General features: G+C 62.3%; 1 protein-coding gene across 1 annotated transcript; it reads right to left on the bottom strand.

Moving 5' to 3' along the window:
• Positions 1-1,149: 1,149 nt before the first annotated feature.
• On the bottom strand, positions 1,150-16,899 carry RFLNA (refilin A). Its single transcript, XM_070627236.1, has 3 exons — positions 16,406-16,899; positions 4,392-4,501; positions 1,150-2,494 (listed from the first exon to the last, which is right to left on the bottom strand). The coding sequence occupies exons 1-3, from the start codon at positions 16,610-16,612 to the stop codon at positions 2,179-2,181; spliced, it is 633 nt and encodes a 210-aa protein (XP_070483337.1). The 5' UTR covers positions 16,613-16,899; the 3' UTR covers positions 1,150-2,178.
• Positions 16,900-17,265: the final 366 nt, after the last annotated feature.

Here is a 17,265-nt window from a genome sequence, read left to right as displayed (position 1 = left end):
GGCCACCGTGAAGCCACAGCTGGGCCCCTGGGAAGCGCCTGGCGGTGGCCGGGAGGCTGTGGCTGCTGGCCTACAGTGGACTGCAGGCCTCGAAAGTTCTTTCTTGAAGGGCCACCCGGGGCTCCTGCAAGGTCGCTGGATTTGTTGGCACTGTCATCGTCAGGAAGCCCAGGCCAGGCTTCCTTCACGGCGGTGAGAGGTCAGGGTGGCGACCGCGGCTCAGGCGGCTGCAGCTGAATGAGCGTAGTGGCCGCGAGGCCACGCCCGGCGTGCGGGGCTGCACAGGCTCCCATCTCGGAGCGGGCTGCCTTCTCGGGGGCCCGAGGCTGGACTGCATCCTGCTGGTGCACGCAGACCCCCGGAGGCCTCTTCCCCACAGTGAGGTAGACCTGTCCTTGGCCCCACCACCCCTCCTGGCTTCACCCCTGGCCCCCATCCTGTTAGAGACCATCCTCCATCATGGCCGGTGGCCAAGTGGGTCAGAGGGCAGGGCTCCTGGCTCAGCTCCTGGCCTTGCTCCCCCACCCCACCAGCTGTGTGACCTTGGGCAAGTCACTTAACCTCTCTGCGCCTCACTTACTCCTCTAAAATGGAGACACAGTAGCACCCGTCTCCACAGGTAAGGATGAAAGGAGGGGACCACACGAAGCGTTTAATATGCACCTGGAACATAGTGAGAGCCGCAGGCGTGAGCTGGGAGGGCCGTATCGTTACTGTCATTTTACACACTGCAGGCTAGGGTTTGGGCCTCAGGAGGCCACGCTGGCCCTGCCATCGCACTCCTGGCACCCATGCCCGCAAAGTGAGAATCTGTCCCCTGCACAAAGCCTCTGTGTCAAAGACTCCCGTCTGTCCCCAACTCATGGAGGACACTGTCCCCTGGCTGCTCTGTGTCTCCCCAATTTCAGATTCCCGGGACCCTCCTTGGTATTACCCCAGACCCAAGTCCCAGGGTGGGGCCTGGGCCTCTGCATTTATTAATCGGCTCCCGGGTGGCACTGTGCACACACTGAGGCCATGGCGGGGGGTGGCCCAGGGCTCTGGGCCTGCAGCACACCCCCCTGCCCCTGTGAGCAGCGGGGCGGGACCTGGGCCTGAGAAAACCGTTCCTACTCCCGCCCCAGGGCCCACGGTCTCAGAAACACAGAGGAGGGTTTGCACATTTTATTAAGATCATCAATCGGTTCTTAAGTTACTTCTTTGTTAATGAGAAAGCATCTCTGGAGAGAATGGGCCCCACGGTGTAGACACATAAAATACATCGGGCCTCTCTGGACACGAGAGTCACCCCCTCACCCCAAGGGATCTAAAGCCCCTGTCGGGGGTGGCCAGGGGAGTGGCGGGGCAGCCCCCACCCGCTGGGTCCATTCTGGTCTAAGGGGCATCTCCGCGACCCCAGCTGCGACCCGGCACGCGCTGGCTCGTCCCAGGGAGCACGGGTCTCTCCCGTCTTCCTCCCCTGACGTCACTCATGGGAGGTGCGCCCCGCAGCACCTGTCACCGTGAGCCATCATCCGTGTAGTAACGCGGCCGGGAGCTCCGGCAGCGGCGGCGGACATCGGAGCGCAGAAACGCTCCCCTCGGCGGCCGAGGCTCCGGCTGCAGAGCTGAAGGCCTCGACTCGACGGCTACGCCCTGGGTGTCCCACACGGGGCCACAGGACACGGGCACGGCCAAGCCGAGGTCTTCTCCAGGCTGCGCCCCGCAACCACCCCGCCCCCACCAGCACCCGCCCGTGTCCGGCTGCCCGCATGTCCCCAGAGGCGGCTCCATCACGGCTCCAGGCTGGGCCTCCCGCGCCGGCCGCGCACCCTCGCAAGGCCCCTCTGCCCACAGCCCTTTCGGGGAGCGCTGGGTGTCTGGGGGGCACCCTCTGCCCTCACGCACGGCCTGGGAGCCAGGCCACCAGCCCTGGACAGACGGGTGCGGGGTGCGGAGGAGCCGCTGCAGGTCCCCCAGCCATCCCTCCGGGCCTGGGCCGTGCTCCGCTTCCGGGGGCTGGACGCACCCCTCCTCTCGCGGACCGTCGGGGGGCCACCCGCTAATGCCCGGCCCGGCCCTGCGCGCTCCGAGGCCACCCCGCGGCCTCGCCGTTTGGCTGCTGCTAACACAGGTCCGCGGGCCGGGTCCGCCGCGCGGCCGGGGGCGAGGCGGGGGCGGCAGGGGCCCCGTCGGGGCCTAGCGCGGCGCGGGCGCGGGCGCGGGCGGGCAGGGCTGCAGCTGCACGCTGGCGGCGAAGCGGCGGGCGCCCGGGCGGCAGCGCAGGGTGGTGCGGAAGGAGCTGCGCGCGCGCTTCGGGAAGATGATGGTGGTGCTGCGAAAGCGCAGCGCGCGCGGCCGCGGCTCCAGGGTCAGCTGGCTGCGGTAGCTGCGCCACGTGCAGTTGGGCGCCGCCACGATGGTCTCGCTGTAGGCCGTGACCGTGGGCACCGGCGCGTAGAAGACCTTGTCCCGGAAGTGCTTCTCCGAGGCGTACTTGACCTCAGAGTTGCAGCTGGGGAGGGGAGGAGGCGGTGAGGCCAGGATGGGGCGTGTGATCCCCGCCCGCGCGCTCTGGAGGACCCTGGGAAGGGCCCCTCGCAGAACTCTTAAACACACCGGCCTGGGCTCTTCCAAAAGGTCAAAAGGTCAAAGAAGAGGACCCAGCCCTGAGGGCCGAGAGGTTAAAGTTGGGTGCCCGGGTTCGGTTCCTGGGCGGGGACGCACACCCCTGTCTGTCAGCAGCCACCCTGTGGCCACGTCTGACCTGGAAGAATTAGAAACACTTACAACTAGGATATACAACCATGCGCTGGGGCTGCGGGGAGAAAAAAAATAGAGGAAGATTGGCACCAGATGTTAGTTCAGGGTGAATCTTTCCCAGCAAAAGAAAAAACAAGGTAAAGAAAAACAAAAGGTCCCAGAAGAGCTGGGGGACGGTGCCAGCTTCGAGGAGACTAAAGAGACAGTGACAGCTAAATGCAACACGAGACCTTGGTTGGATCCTGAAAAAGACAGCTTGAAAGGGCATTGTTGGGACAACAGACGAAACTGGACCCTGCGGTGTGGATCAGAGGCAGGCCGTGTGTCCAAGCCGGCTGTCCTATTTTAACAACCGTCCGGTCATCAGGTGGGAGGACGGCCCTGCCCTTAGGAAGGACACTGGAGGATTGAAGGGTAAAGGTCAGGAGGTCGCCAATCTCCTCTCAAATGGGTCAGAAAACATTTCCTCCGCGTAGGAAGAGAGAGCAGGCGAGGTTCAAGCAATAAGGCAAACCGTGCACCCCGTGGGGCTGTTGGCCCGGGACACATGGGCGCCCTGTCCTCTTCCTGCAGCTTTTCTGTAAGTTTGAAATTATGTCAAACAAGTGTCCCGAACAGTAGCCTCAGGGGCTGAGATGAGCGAGCCCCTGGCGAGAGCAGCTGCTCAGGTCCCCGGCCCTGCTGCCAGCGCCTCGGAAAATCACCCTGGAGGCGGAAGCTCGGGGAGGGTGGGACACAAGCTGCCTCTTTCCCACGCAGCCCCCCGGATGAGCGGTCTGTGAAGGGCCTTGAGGCCCGAGACTCACGGCAGCTCCGGTCCAGCCTCACTGCACCCCCAGTAATCTAATGTTTGTTCTCATTTTAAAACTAAAAGGGAAGGCTGTTTGGGAAGAAAAAACTTGGAAGTACCCGTCTGTCCCCTGGGACCGTGTCCCCAGCTGGAGGGGCAGGAGGCTGTGGGTCGCAGCCCTGCTGGCCCAGGTTGACGTGGACAGCGCCATCTCCAGAGCCCCGTGGAGATATGGGCAGGACCCACGGAGCCCGGCCTCCACCTTCTGGAAGCCTGGCCCCAGAGGCCCTCGGAGGAGGGCGCGGTGATGGAGGAAAGCTCCCGGTGGGGCACCTAACTAAGCCATCCAGATGCCACCTGAGATGTCCCATGCGTGGGAGGGCCCCTAACACACGTGCAGTGCCACCACTCCTCGGGGACAAAGGAGCCACATGACAGTCACGTGGAGCACGGAGCAACTCTGTGTTCACCTGACACTCAGGAAACGCGGGGTGGAAAGGGGTCCCAAGGTGCTGTGGTCTAAAGAGCTGGCAGCTGCATTAGCTGTGTGGGTGGTCATGTGATCACCTCCCAAACTTCCCCGGAGGCGGGATTGAAAGTAAAAATCAGGTGGGTTGGGGTGGAAGGTTGGAGGGGAACTAGCCGGATGTAGACCCGGGCCAGGGGGACAGGGAAGCCCCCTGGGATCAGAGTCTCGTAGCACCCGTTCATCTCTGGCTAAGCCACAGCCAGGCCTCCTCAGGGGGCAGCACCCAGAGGGGCTTCCTGGAGGGAGAGGAGCCCGCTGAGCCCCCAGCCGGCAGGGGCACCCTGCAGGGGGTCAGGACCAGCAGCCCCCCAGCCCAGCGGCCCCACTCACCGGATCTCGTGTGTGGGTTCGGGGTTCACCTCAATGCTCTCCCCAAAGAACACAGGCAGCATCCGGGGCCGCATCTCGAGCGCCGGTGGCTTCGGGGGGAGGGGCGGGGGCTGCCGGTAGAGACACAGACACAGGGTTACGCAGCCCTTTGGCACCGTGGCCTCAGTTTCTCACTGGGCACAAGAGGACGGCCCACCCCCTTCCAGCCTTGGCCAGGTCTGGATGCCTGCTTCGTGGGGTCTATCAGGAAGCCCACCCCAGCGTCCCTCTGCGGGCCACCCACCTGGCCCATGGCTCCCCACCCACCAGCCTGCCCCCCCAGTCCCCAGGCATCTCAATAAGGGGACATGGTAATGGCCTCTCACTACAACCCCCAGCCCACACTAAGCTCCCGGAGCCAGCACACTAAGCTCTCGGGGAGCACGGGTCCAGGGCCTCGCCAGCTTCCCCCCTCAGTGACGCAGGAGGTCAGGGCTCAGCTAGGGCTGGAAACCATGCTCGCCCTAAGAAAGGTTCCTGGGCCTTCTCAGGGCAGCCCAAGGCTGGGGGCTGCCCCCAAGGGGCAGAGGCTGTGGGCACCGGGCTTTGCCTACCCAGCATCCACCTCTTCTGGACACCACACTGCATCTCCCCGCGGACAACAGTCAGTATAGGCATGGGCCTGGGACCCAAGCTGGGCCAATGAGAGTCCTGCCCAGGTCTTCTGTAGGAGTTATGAGGAAAGCCACCCTGAGGTGGCTAAGCATGTGGGGATGGTTGGCAGGGGGCACAACTTGCCACCACTTGAGGAAAACCCATCCGGAAATGACGTAACACAGAGGAGAGCAGACATCAAAGATGGTGGAAGATCAAGTCTTGCCAACATGGTTTGAATGCCTGGATCAAGCCATGCCTGAAGCCAATATTCAGATGTGAGCACCGGCAAATCCATATTGTAGCTCAAAACAACTTGAGCCCCCTTTCTCTCACTTGCAACCGGGAGAATCTTGTTAAGGTGGGAAAAGAGAATACTATGATAAAAGAAGCCATTGATAGCTTCCTCAGAAAAGAGCCCCTTCAGATAAATGCAAAGAAAGTGCCACCTGTTCCCCCTCCCAAGTCCGTCCCATAGCTCACCTGCTGGGAAGTTCTTTCTCTAGTCTGCCTTAAAGTCTGTCCCCAGAGTTCCACAAGATGTGGCAGCGAAGACAGTCAGGGACCACGGGCCCCCATTCTCCCCTCAGAGAGTGGGCTGAGGGCCCAGCCCACTCTGCAGTGTACCCCCCAGCCCAGCCCACTGCCTGCCGGCCCCAAACCGATTCCACAAATACAGACCCCAGCTCCTGTGGCCCAGCCCCCAGCCACCGTGCGGAAGCGTCCACACTCTGATCTTCGCTGCCCCCCATGACTCCCCTGGATGCTCTCCAGCCCGGCCCCAGCCCTGCAGGCCTCTTCATCGCTCCGCCATTGTCCCCTGAAAAGCTCATCTGTCACTCGAGCGCCCTGCAGTGACACTAAGCCCATGAGAGAGCCCAGAAAAGAGGGCATTTGGCAGCAAAAATCTGAGGCCCCAGAGCACCAGGAGCCGCTCCCTCTAAGACCTTCTAGGGCTCTCAGCAGACTCGGCTCTGCATCGGCCTCATCCTCTAAGTGATGGGCTCCTTTGCTCAGAAACGTCCTGCCCCGGCCACAGGCCGGACTCCAGCGGGGGTCCTCCCCAATCCTCCCCTGTCTGCAAACCAGCCCCCAGCATGGGCCGGTCGCAGGCTCGGCCTTCCACCCACGTGCTGGGGCCACAGCTCCTGGTCCCTGGGGGGCACCGGTGAGTTCTGCCTGTGCCACCTGTCACCCCCGGCCGAGGATGTCACTGCCAGGGCAGGCCCTCCAGAGCCCCCTCTTCCTTCTGCATCATTGAAGACGCCGGCCAGTTCGCCAGCCTCAGACCCCGGGGGACCTCCACGTCGTGTGTTGGTCAACCCGTGACGAACAGGTAGTGACAGCAGAAGGAGGCCACCGCGAGTGGGCTGTTTGTCCCGCAGCATCACCCGGAGGACTCGCCTCTGCTGGGAGAGCAATCGTCCCACGTGAGGCCCCACAGCCGGGGAGAGGCAGAGCCGGGGCTCAACCCTGGAGGTCCGGTTCCAGGGTCCGGGCCCTCCCCCACGACATTCTCACGTCCACGGGGTCGGCGCCACAGCCCCGGGACTGGCCTGTCACTGCCCGCTCAGAGCAGGCTGTCCCTCATGCACGGCGCAGGGCACTTCCCGCCCAGGCCTCTGCCCACGTATCTGTCACCTCTTTCTGCCGTGCCCGGGCTGCCTCTGTGCCTCCCTGACCAGGAACAGCCTTCTGGCTCCTTCTCACTGGATCCAGTGGGACTGACCGCAGGCATCGGCTCCCTGTCTCCCGCCATCCTCCACGGGGCCCCTGCAGCTCCCATCTGCTGGCCTCCACGGCTGTGACCTCTTGTATTCGTCACCCCCAGCCCATAAGCTCCCTGAGGTTCAGGACCTGATGACCTCTAACCCCCGGGCCTGGCCTCTCGCAGCCCTTGCACTGCCCAGAGGAGAGACCTCACAGGTGCAAAGCAGCCCCCACCGACCTGTAAGTCCCAGGGCCAGGCCCACGGCCATCTCTAAGGCTGGGATCAGCCTGTGGACACGGTCACCAGCAGCCCTCTCCCTGGCCGGTCACGGTGTCCCCAGAACAAGGGCCAAGGACCACAGGGAGAAGGGACACAAAGCCTGGGGACGAAAGAGGTCCTCCAAAGCCCCTAGCACCTGTCCTCAGGTGGCCCCGTCCCTCCCTGTGTTTATATGGAGCGTGTGGTCCTCAAAGGGGCACCTGCTGCCCGCTTCCTGGGTGTGGCAGGGGGAACAGTGGCCCCAAAGACGTGCACACGCTGATCCCTAGACCTGAGATGGGACCTGACATGGTGGAAGGGCCTTGCGGGTGTGGTTAGGGGTCCTGAGATGGGAGCTCATCCTGGATTACCGGGATGTCGTCACAAGGGTCCAAGAGCGAGGCGGCAGGTCAGAGGCAGGGAGAGTGTAGACACCAGGCTGCTGCCTTGGGGACGGAGAAGGGGCCATGAGCCAAGGAGCAGGGGCAGCCTCCAGAAAGCAGGACCGGTGAGGGCTCTCCCTGGAGCGGGCAGGGAGGAGCACAGCCACGCCCATAGCCGTGACCTCAGCCCTCAGGACCCAGTTTGCACGTCTGACCTTCGCAATTGTAGGATAATCAATCTGTGTTGCTTTAAGCCACTGCGTGTGTGGTCATCTGTCACAGCAGCTGCAGGAAGCCAACATGCCATGTGACCCACGGCAAACGGCCCCCCTCTCTGGGCCACGGCCTCCTGGTCTCTGAAGTGGGGCGACAGGAGCCCCCCATCACGGGCTGCAGCGAGGCCTGTGTGGGTTGAGGCGTGTGAGTGTGCAGGACGGTGCCCAGCAGAGCCAGTGCCAGATAAAAGCTGGCCTGTGTTACGAGTCCTCCTTTGCACGGAGGTCTGGGGTGGTCCATCCTGCAGAGAATTACAATCCAGCCCATTTTGAACCTTGAAGCAACACTGCTCCCGCCTTCTGGAAGCAAGCACACATTGTTTCAGGAGACTGAATTTAAAAAAAACAACAGTGACAAGATTCAGACACTTCCAGCACCTTCCGTGGCTCACCTAGTTAAGGCAACGCTGACCCTAGCTGCCAAACTCCATGACTTGACGTTTATAGAAGCAAAACTCTCTCCCCAAAACACACTATCTGAAACTTGACATGTTCCCCAACATGTGCAGGTGTTTGCTGAGCAGCCACTGTGTGCTGGACACCTGAGCACCTACTGTGTGCCAGACCCTGTGTGGGTGGATGAGGCCGTGCCTCCCATGTCTCTTCTCCCCCCCCCCCTTTTTTTTAGTGAGGAAGATTGGCTCTGAGCTAACATCTGTGCCAATCTTCCTCTGTTTTCTATGTGGGACGCTGCCACAGCATGACTGATAAACAGTGTGTAGGTCCATGCCTGGGATCCGAACCTGCCAACCCCGGGGCCGCCAAAGTGGAACACTTAACCCCTTTTGGAACTTAACCCCTATGCCACTGGGCCAGTGCACCCCAGGGCGCTTCTTATTCAAGAGGAGGTAACATGTGGCCACTGACGAGGAGAGAGAATGATGCGGGCATGTGAGGGGATGTGAACGTGAGCACTAAGTTTCTGGAGGCCTCGCTCCTGTCCAGACGGGCGGAAGGGCTGGAGGGAGAGAGGGGCAGCCTGCCGCTGGTTTGAGCCACTCCCTCCTTCCCGAGAAAGAATAATGCCCGAGCTCACGAGCAGGAGCACTTCTCTGAGAGGCAAAGCCTTCAGTGCTATGACTGAGCTGAGCATCACTCCCTCCTGGGTCCACCCCGGATACAGAAACCGCCAAACCCAACAGGCTGCCTGAGTGGCCCTTCGCCCCGACGTGGGAGCAGCCCCATTCCGGCCGGATCTCGCTCCCTGACTGGCTGCCAGCAGAGAGACAAGGCTCACTTCACAGGCTGGGCTGGGGAGCCAGAGCTCCGGGCACCGGTTCCCAAAGGGCCCCAGTGGAAAATATCTAAACTCCGCCCGAGCTGGAAGCATCGCACAAGAGATACGAGAAGCTGGTGAGACGCAGATGCCGGCTGGCATCCACCCGGCCTGGGTGGCGAGACAGCTCCAGAAGGTGTGCCAAGGCCGCCCCCGCAGGGCTCCAGGAACAGACAAGAAGGGACGACGGTGGCAGCCGCGCAGCCCTTGGCCTCCCCGCAGCCACCGGCAGCCGGAAGCTCAGAGCAGAGTCTTTCTGGCCACAGGGCTGTTTGAACATCAAAATGGCAGTGCCGGCCCCAGGGAACGCGGCCAGCCTGGAGAGCGGGCAAGGAAAGCGCCTGTCACAGCCAAGCAGCCATGCCGGAGGACAGCCTTGCAGCCACATGGAGGCTCCTCCTCAGCCAGCTGCATTCCAATGGGAGCCTGCAGGGTGGGGGCTGGGGAGGGGCGCGGGCGGGCGGGGCAGCTCGCACACCCGGGCACCCGCTGCCGCTGCACCTGCTGGACTGCTCACGGGCCCACCAGGAGCGAACAAAGCCCCCAGGCAGGCCCACCCCCCCACCCCACCCCCAGGGTGGCCACAGCCCAGCCCATTTCCCCAAAGGCCCGGTTCTTGTCCTAGCCTAAGGACAACCCACTGAGAGACCCTCAGCCGCCTGCTCACTCTGCCTCAGTTTGCTCATCTGAAAACGAGGTTGTGCCATTTGTGAGGCTCACACGGCGGGGCTACAGGCTCGTCAGGGAGGCCTGAGGCACAGGCTGGCCAGGGTCCTGGGGGGCTGGGGTCCTCTTGTGGCTCTGGGATGCAGGGGCAAGCGAGTCCTGGGTGCAGATGAGCTGAGAACTGAAGGCTGGACCCCCAGTCTCCCAGTGCCATGCTCCCCACCCAGGACAGCCAGGCTGGTCCAGCCTCTAGCCCCCACTCCTTCTGGGGGCTGGGGAGAGCCCTGTTCTAGCCTGGGGCCGGGGCCAGCTCCCTGATCTCCTGGGCAGGTGGGGGGTGGGCGTGTGTGTGGGGACCAGGGGTGGCCCCAGAGAGAGCAGGACCCAGAGGACAACTGGCCGCGGGCTGCCCTCTGCCCGCCAGGCCCCGCCCGCTTCGCCCAGTGATTCATGTGCCCTCCTGGGAGCGGCCGGGGCGAGGATAAATACTCGGTGGCTGGAAGTAAAAATACACACGGTTCTTTGGAGCGCCCGTTCCTGGCTGCCGTACAGGGCACAGCGCACAGGACGGCACGGAAAGATAAGGGCTCCGCCGTGAGAGCTCAGTGCCACGCGGTGACGGCCTGGCCGGACTGCCGAGGACACGGATGGACAGCACAGCAGTGTTTGTGCCCAGCCTGGGTGACGCACGGCAGCCCACAACCGCCATGGGGTGGGACGTGGCCAGAGCCACACGTGGCCCACAGAACGGCGATCCTGCCACTGAGTCAGGGAGCACTGAGACCCATCAATGGAGGGCGAGTGGCAGGAGGAGGGGCCCGGAGCCCCCAGTGCTGCTCCTAAGCGAGCAAGACCACAGGGAGACCCCGCTCGGGCGTGGGGGAGAGGCCACACGGAGTCTTTGTTGGGGCAAAATGGCCTTTCTCCAGGCCACTGACCTCACCGGCCAGTGATGGCTTGTGTTGCGACTGGAATTAAACTCGATTATCTTCAGTGTGTATTTGGGATCTGAGACCCAAAGCTCACATGCTGGGCTAACGTTGACCTCGACCTTCCCCATGAGGAAAGTGATCCCAGGAGGGGACGTGTAAGCCCCAGGAATTCTCGCCGTCCTTGTGAAAGGTGGCAGATCCTGGGGCGAGAGGAGGGGCTCCTAAAGGCTCGCTGCCCCTCAGCATGGCGCAACAGAGGAGCTGAACGGGCCACGTTCAGGGAGCCCAGGAGACCCCGAATGGGTTCCCAGAGCAGGGACCCATCCCAGCATCCCATCCCAGACGGACGCCGGGCTCCAGGACAGGCCTGCTCCCCGAGACGGGTGGCCGATGGAGCCGAGGGAGCGGGATGGCAGTGGGCTGGTTTGTGAGCCCACAGAGATATGTTCACGTCCTCACCCGGGGCCTGTTTGGAAACGGTGACCCTGAAGGTGGCCCTGGTTGGACACAGGGTCTTTGCAGACGGGATCAAGTGAAGACGAGGTCAGACTCGATCAGGGTGGGCTTGATTCAGTATGGCGGGTGTCCTCAGAAGAAGATGGAAATTCAGACCTGGGACACACTCAGAGGGGAGAAGCTAGGTGTAGATGGACGCAGAGATGGAGTGAGGCATCTACACGCCAGGGATCGCCGGCCACACACCGGCCAGGGCAGACGCATGGGGTGGACGCCCCCCAGAGCCGTCGGAGGGAGTGTGGCCCTGCCAACCCCTGATCTCAGCCCTCAGCCTCCGTGTACCATTCCACTCGCTCAGCCAGGAGAACGAAGGGCACAAAGGACAGACCCGCCCGCCCCAGGGGAGCTGCTGGCAGTCCCGCCTAGCGCATTTTTCCCAGGAAGGCAGCTCCCGCTGGCTCCCCCGTCCGTCCGTCTCGTCTCCCCAGCAGCTGGCTGGGCCGGGGCCTATTTGTCTTCTTTTCACACAAAACCTACAGAGAGCTTCTCACACAGGTGAGCCTTGCACGGAGCTGCGGGGCTGCCAGAGACTCTGCCGCGTTTCCGCTGGAGGCCGACCGTCAGGCTGAAGCAGCCGGGCTGGAGGAGGTGCAGTTTTTCTGGCTCCCCTCTCTCCTCGAGGCCTTCCTTCCGCAAACGGCTCCTCCCAGCGGGCCTGACCCACCTGGCTCTCTTCCACCAGAGCCCGCTCAGGCACCTTCACTGGTCAAGGACACACCTGTGAGCCTGCAAGGGGGCCATGGGGCTGACCCCTGTCTCCTCAGTCTGTCCATTCATCCATCCTTCTGTCCATCCATCCATCCTTCTGTCCATCCATCCATACATTTGTCCATCCATCCATCCTTTTGTCCATCCATCCATCCATCCATCCATCCATTTGTCCATCCATCCATCCTTCTGTCCATCCATCCATCCATCTGTCCACCCACCCATCCTTCTGTCCATGCATTCATCCATCTGTCCATCTATCCATCCATCCGTCCATCCATCCATCCATCCTTTTGTCCATCCATTCTTCTGTCCATCCATCCTTCCCAATCCCGGGCACTAACTCCCGAAGTCCCTAATGCCCTTCCGTCTCCTCCCTCAACCTTGGTTTTGCCATCACAGACCAGAAACAGAGAAATGAGAAAATCCAGGAGTCCCACGGGGGAGGTGGTGACAGCCAAGATCCCAAGAGGCAGCTGTGACCATGGGTGGCCTCAAAGAGCCGAAAGCCATGGGAAATTTTCAAGGATGGGGCAAAGATAACTGGCTCCCCATCCCCCACCCAGACCTGGTCACCGGGCTTCCCTCAGAACCTGGCTTTGGGGACCAGCACCTCGTCTTTAGGGAAATCCTCAAGTGTGCCACTCAGAAATACACTCAATGGACAAACAGACCCCGGGAGATCGGATGGGAGTGACAGGAGCGACGTACGATGGAGCCCAGGCTGCCGGCTGCTGGAGAACCCATCTCCACGTCTCAGGGGGTACCAGCTCGGACGCCACCTCCTGTAACCACTCCACAGCGGACTGAGTCCTTCGTCAGCCACAGAAGGTGAGCTGTCCACATCTCGCCCCCACCCCGTTCTCTCTAACATGCACCCAGAGAACATGACTTGAGACCCCAAATGCCACCTGTGGTCTCCCCGAGGCCAGTGAGATGGAACAGGGCTAGTTCCCCAAACTGCCCATGACTCGGGGGGATGGGCGTCTGCCGCACCCCCCACTCACCCTTCCTGGACGCATGATCCCTCTCCGCACGATGACCCCAAGCCCCATAGCTTGGACAGGCAGGACCAGGAGGAGGGAGGAAGGACCTCGGCTGTCCCCTCCACCTGGCGGTGACAGGCCAGGCCCGGGAGCCCACAGGCAGCACAGACGGCATCTGTCTTCTTCACGCTGTATTCCTCGCCCAGCCTGCCCCAAATATCTGAGGGATGAACGCCGCCGACAGGCAAACCCCTCCTGGCCCAGCAGGTGGCCTTGGCTGTCCCCGCGTCCTGCAGGAGAGCCCCACACAGGTCCCGCTCCTCACCAGCGTCTCTCTCAGTCCAGTCTGATTTGGGTTTCTAATTTGGGGGATGTGGGAGCTCATGATGCCTTTTATAAAATAAAAATAAAATGGTCACAAGTGCCTTTTTAAAAGACCAAAGGGCATCTTACTCTCTGGCCTCCGCTTGGCCCCCAAGTGCCCGTCTGCCTCTGCTGCCTGCTTGCCGCTCCCCGAACACGCCCGTCTTGTTCCCGCCTCAGGATCTTTGCACTTGCCGTTCTCTTGGACTGGCACATACTTCAGCCCTATAACCATAAAGTCCACTCCCTCAGTGTTGTCTGGCCCTATTAAATGTCACTTCCCTGAGCACCCTGTCAACTGTAGCTCTCCCCTCATCCAGCGTTTTGTCTCAAGGGCACTTAGCCCACCTGGTGCTGTGTCACCTATTCCAGTTGGTGACTCTGCGTCTCCCACTAGAATGCCAGTTCCACGAGGTCGGGGCCTTGAATGGCATGTTCACTGCTGTGTCACCCACAGTCCAGATCAGCGCACGGCACACAGGAGGTGCTCAGCAAGTGCAGGGGCGACGAAGGGCTGACGCCTGGGTCTTCACTGGGTTTGGGAATCACCAGGAACATTACTCTCTTTGCTTCTAAGAGTGAGCAAGAAAGACCAGTGGTGAAGCTGGGGTGGGGCTTCCTTCACACCCGGCCTGGTCCCAATGCCTCGTACATCTTGGGGGCACTCTCTCAGCCAGCCAGACACCCAGCCTCAATGGGGCATGGTCCCGAAGGTAAGCCCAGCTTATTGAAACAAAGTGGGAGAAAAATGGGACCTTCGTGATGCAGTGAAGCATGAGCAAACGGAACGTGCACATCCAGCATAATGAGCAGGGTGACCAGCTTCGGGCACCTCAGTGGCTGGGTTTGGGGACAGCATGCAGCACATGTGCCACCGACTTTGACCCCAAAGGCAGTGCTGGGAACTGGGTGTCGGAGCAAAGATACCACACCCCGTGCAGAGCAGGCTGAATCCCAGACCCACATGGTCTGAGACCCATGGCTGAGGGGTCACCAGAGGAAACCCAGCCTGGCCTGCCACCAGCCTGTCCTCGGGTGCTGGAAACCATCGGCTCCAGGACACACGACAGGTTTCTGTCCCTTTCCCCTGAGATGGGCGAGATCAGCAGCCGAGCTTTTGCCTATCTCTGCACCTGGAAAGTGTGCTCATGCGTCATCAGCAAGCAGGGTGTCGTCAAACACGAGACTGGCAATGTTCCCTACGAGTTCACAGGTGGGGCACCCCCCTGCGGCAGTAACGGGTCGGTGGGCAGCGCGCCAGCAGCAGGCCCCACGGCTGGGAAGAGGGTGCCCGTGGCAACCACTTCCTCTCTTTTTATTAAAAGCGGCATCTCAAAACCCCATAGGTTCACAGGCATTTTGTTTTTTAATCACAAAAGAAGCCCCTCACAGGTAGTTAACCAGGCACACAGTGAAACATGGGATGCATCAGGTTAAGGGTGGGGATCCTGCAGCCAGATCCCCAGGGAGTGTCCACAGCACGGCCACCTAGCAGCTGGCGACCTTGGGCAAGTCGCTGACCTCTGTGCCTCAGCTTCCCCCTCTGGAAATGGGGGCAATAAGAGCACAGGCTTCCATGGGAATATGGGGAAAATCAAATGAGGTGATGCCAGGAAAGGTCGGGACAGTCCCCGGACTCGGGGAGGGCTGTCTGAACGCCCGACATTATTACCCTGCACAGAACTGGCCCAGGTTTTGCCTTTGAGCCAAATGAAAAGAGCAGGGAGAGCGCAGCTCCATACCTGGCATCTAGTTAGCAAGGAAGGGAAAAATAAAATCAACTAGAGCAGCCAAGACAAGGAAGCCAGGCACGCTGTTCGCATGCCTGCCCCTGGCTGGCCTGGCTGGCCGAGAAAACAGCCAGAAAACCCTCCTTCAGGAGGATTCTGGGTCATTCAAGACCAGAGGGAAGGCTGGCTCCCAGCCCTTTGCTCTGGGCCCCGTCGGGTGAGGCATGATCCATTCCCACACAAGCAGCCCGAACACCCTCCCTGGGACTGTGCCAGGTCTGAGACGCTCAGGCGGGAGAGCTGGCCCGTACAGACAGCAGGATCGATTTCACTCCAAACAGCCTTGGTCACCTCTGTCAGCCCCCGGAAGTCCCCAACGCCCCTCCCATCCCCAGCCCCAAAAAGAGACTAAAAAGTTCAAGTTCACGGCGTGATTTTGGTCACAGATAGTGGTTCCCAAACTCCACCTGCACATTAGAATGACTGGGGAAGTTTTAAAAATGCTGATGCCCAGGCTGCAGCCTATACCGACTGGATGAGAATGTCTGGGGGTGCGAGGCGGGCATGGGTACTTTTTAAAGAGCCCCAAGAGATGCCAAAGCCCAGCCAGGTTGGAGACCCACTGGACTACAGAGCAGGGAAGGCACAAGTGGAATTCATGTCATTAGCCCTGGGGCAGGGGGACCATCCTTCCCGCTGCCTGGAGGATTTTCAATGGGGGGAGGCATGCACTGCCCTGCCAGCTACCAGGCGGGCATCATCGGGGCCCCAGGAAACCGGAGCCGGGCTGGAGTCGTGCTGGCACATACACTCAGCAGAAAGGATATAAAGACGCTGCAGAGAGCGGGCGACAACAGGGAACTGCCTCTGGGACTGCCAGGAACCTCCCGATTTCAACTTATTTCCTCAAGTCGGGCAGGCGCCTGACTCGCCTGCTTTGCTCAGGCCTGCTGGGGACATCCCATCCCAGGCAAGCCGGGTGCCCACCCAAGGCCACCTGGAGGCCCCTCCAAGTCTGCTGAGAGACAGAACTCTGGGGCCTCCTGACCTGGGGTTCCAGCCCTCCCCAGGCACCACGTCAACATCCCTCAACATCCCGGGAAGGAAGGGCTCCTGTCTGGATTTGGTTTAAAAAAAAAAAAAAAAAGGCTTTCACGTTGGCAGCTCCGGGAACAGTAAACAGGGACCCGGTCAGGAGCGGCCCAGGGCCCTGGGTCTGGTCGGACATCTGCACTGCTGCGGCCGGGGTTCCAAGCCCACCCAGGTACGAGCCAACTTCCTGGGAAGTTTCGGACACGGTCCTTCACCCCCTGCCCTTTCATTGCTGACAGTCAGACGAACGGCTCCGTGGAGAGGTCCACCGCCAGGGAGAGGTCTGCAGGTCCCGGGGTCAGGCCACCCTGCCCACGCGCCCTGGTCCCCACCTGGGAGTGTGGCTGTCACCGGACCGCCTTCTTGGGTGAGGGAGAAGGGGGACCCGGTCCTGGCTTCCTGAGAACCGCGTCTGGGGGCGCGGCGCGCGCAGCCCCTTCCCCGCCGCGGGCCCGTCCCCGGCATGCGCGAAGGCGCGCGCTTACCGCTCTGGCCTCGCCGGGTCCGGGGGGCTCCGAGGAGGCGCCGGGGCCCCCGGCGCGGGCGTCGAGGATGCCAGGCGCCGGGGAGTAGAAGGGCGGGCTGGGGCTGGGGCTGGGGGGCAACCCGGAGTCTGGGCTGTCCAGCAGGCCCTCCCGGCTCTTCTCCTTGAGGCTCTCCTCCATGCCCTGCAGATGCAGGTGGCCCACCATGTCTGGGGGGCGCGGGGCGCGGGCCCCCGGCTCCTCGCGGGGCTCCTCCACCGCGCTCCGGGGCCCGGGGCAGGCGGCGGCGGGCCGAGGGCTGCGCGCCCGGAACCTGCGGGCAGAGCCGAGAGGCGGCACGGCAGGCCCGGCGCCCCCCGCGCCCCGGCCCCCGGCTCCCCGCCGGCGCGATCGCGCTGCCCCGCCGGGCCCTCGCCCTCCGCCGCCGCCGCGCTCCCGCCCCCGCGCTCCGCGCCCGCGGCCGGCCCAGCCCGAGCGCACGCCGCCCGCTCCGCACCTTCCCGGCCCGCGCCTCCTTTTCTAGGCGCCGCCTCCTCCCCTCCCGGCCCCTCCTCCCTGCCCACCCCCGGTCCCGCGCTGGGGGGCGGCACACCCGGCCAGGCCGGCGCGCGGAGGAGGGTTTTCTCTGCGCCCCTCCCCCCGAATAAACACCGGAGGCGTGACTTGTGGGGGCCCCGATCACCCGGAGGAACGGCAGTGGGCAACATAATGTTTGACTCGGCCACTAAGATTTTCTCCATCTCACCGAAGTCCCACGAAAAAAGTCCTGAGACTCGTCTGTTTCAGAAGAGCTGTAACTTCCATGGGGGCGGCAACGAGATGTTTAAATGCCCAGGGGGCTTCAGGAGGGGCGCTTCGCG

Source organism: Equus przewalskii, chromosome 7, assembly GCF_037783145.1.
Source record: "Equus przewalskii isolate Varuska chromosome 7, EquPr2, whole genome shotgun sequence".
In the NCBI taxonomy this organism is placed as follows: Eukaryota; Metazoa; Chordata; class Mammalia; order Perissodactyla; family Equidae; genus Equus; species Equus przewalskii.
The sequence above is the reverse complement of the archived record's forward strand: the minus strand, read 5'-3'. Positions and strand labels throughout refer to the sequence as shown.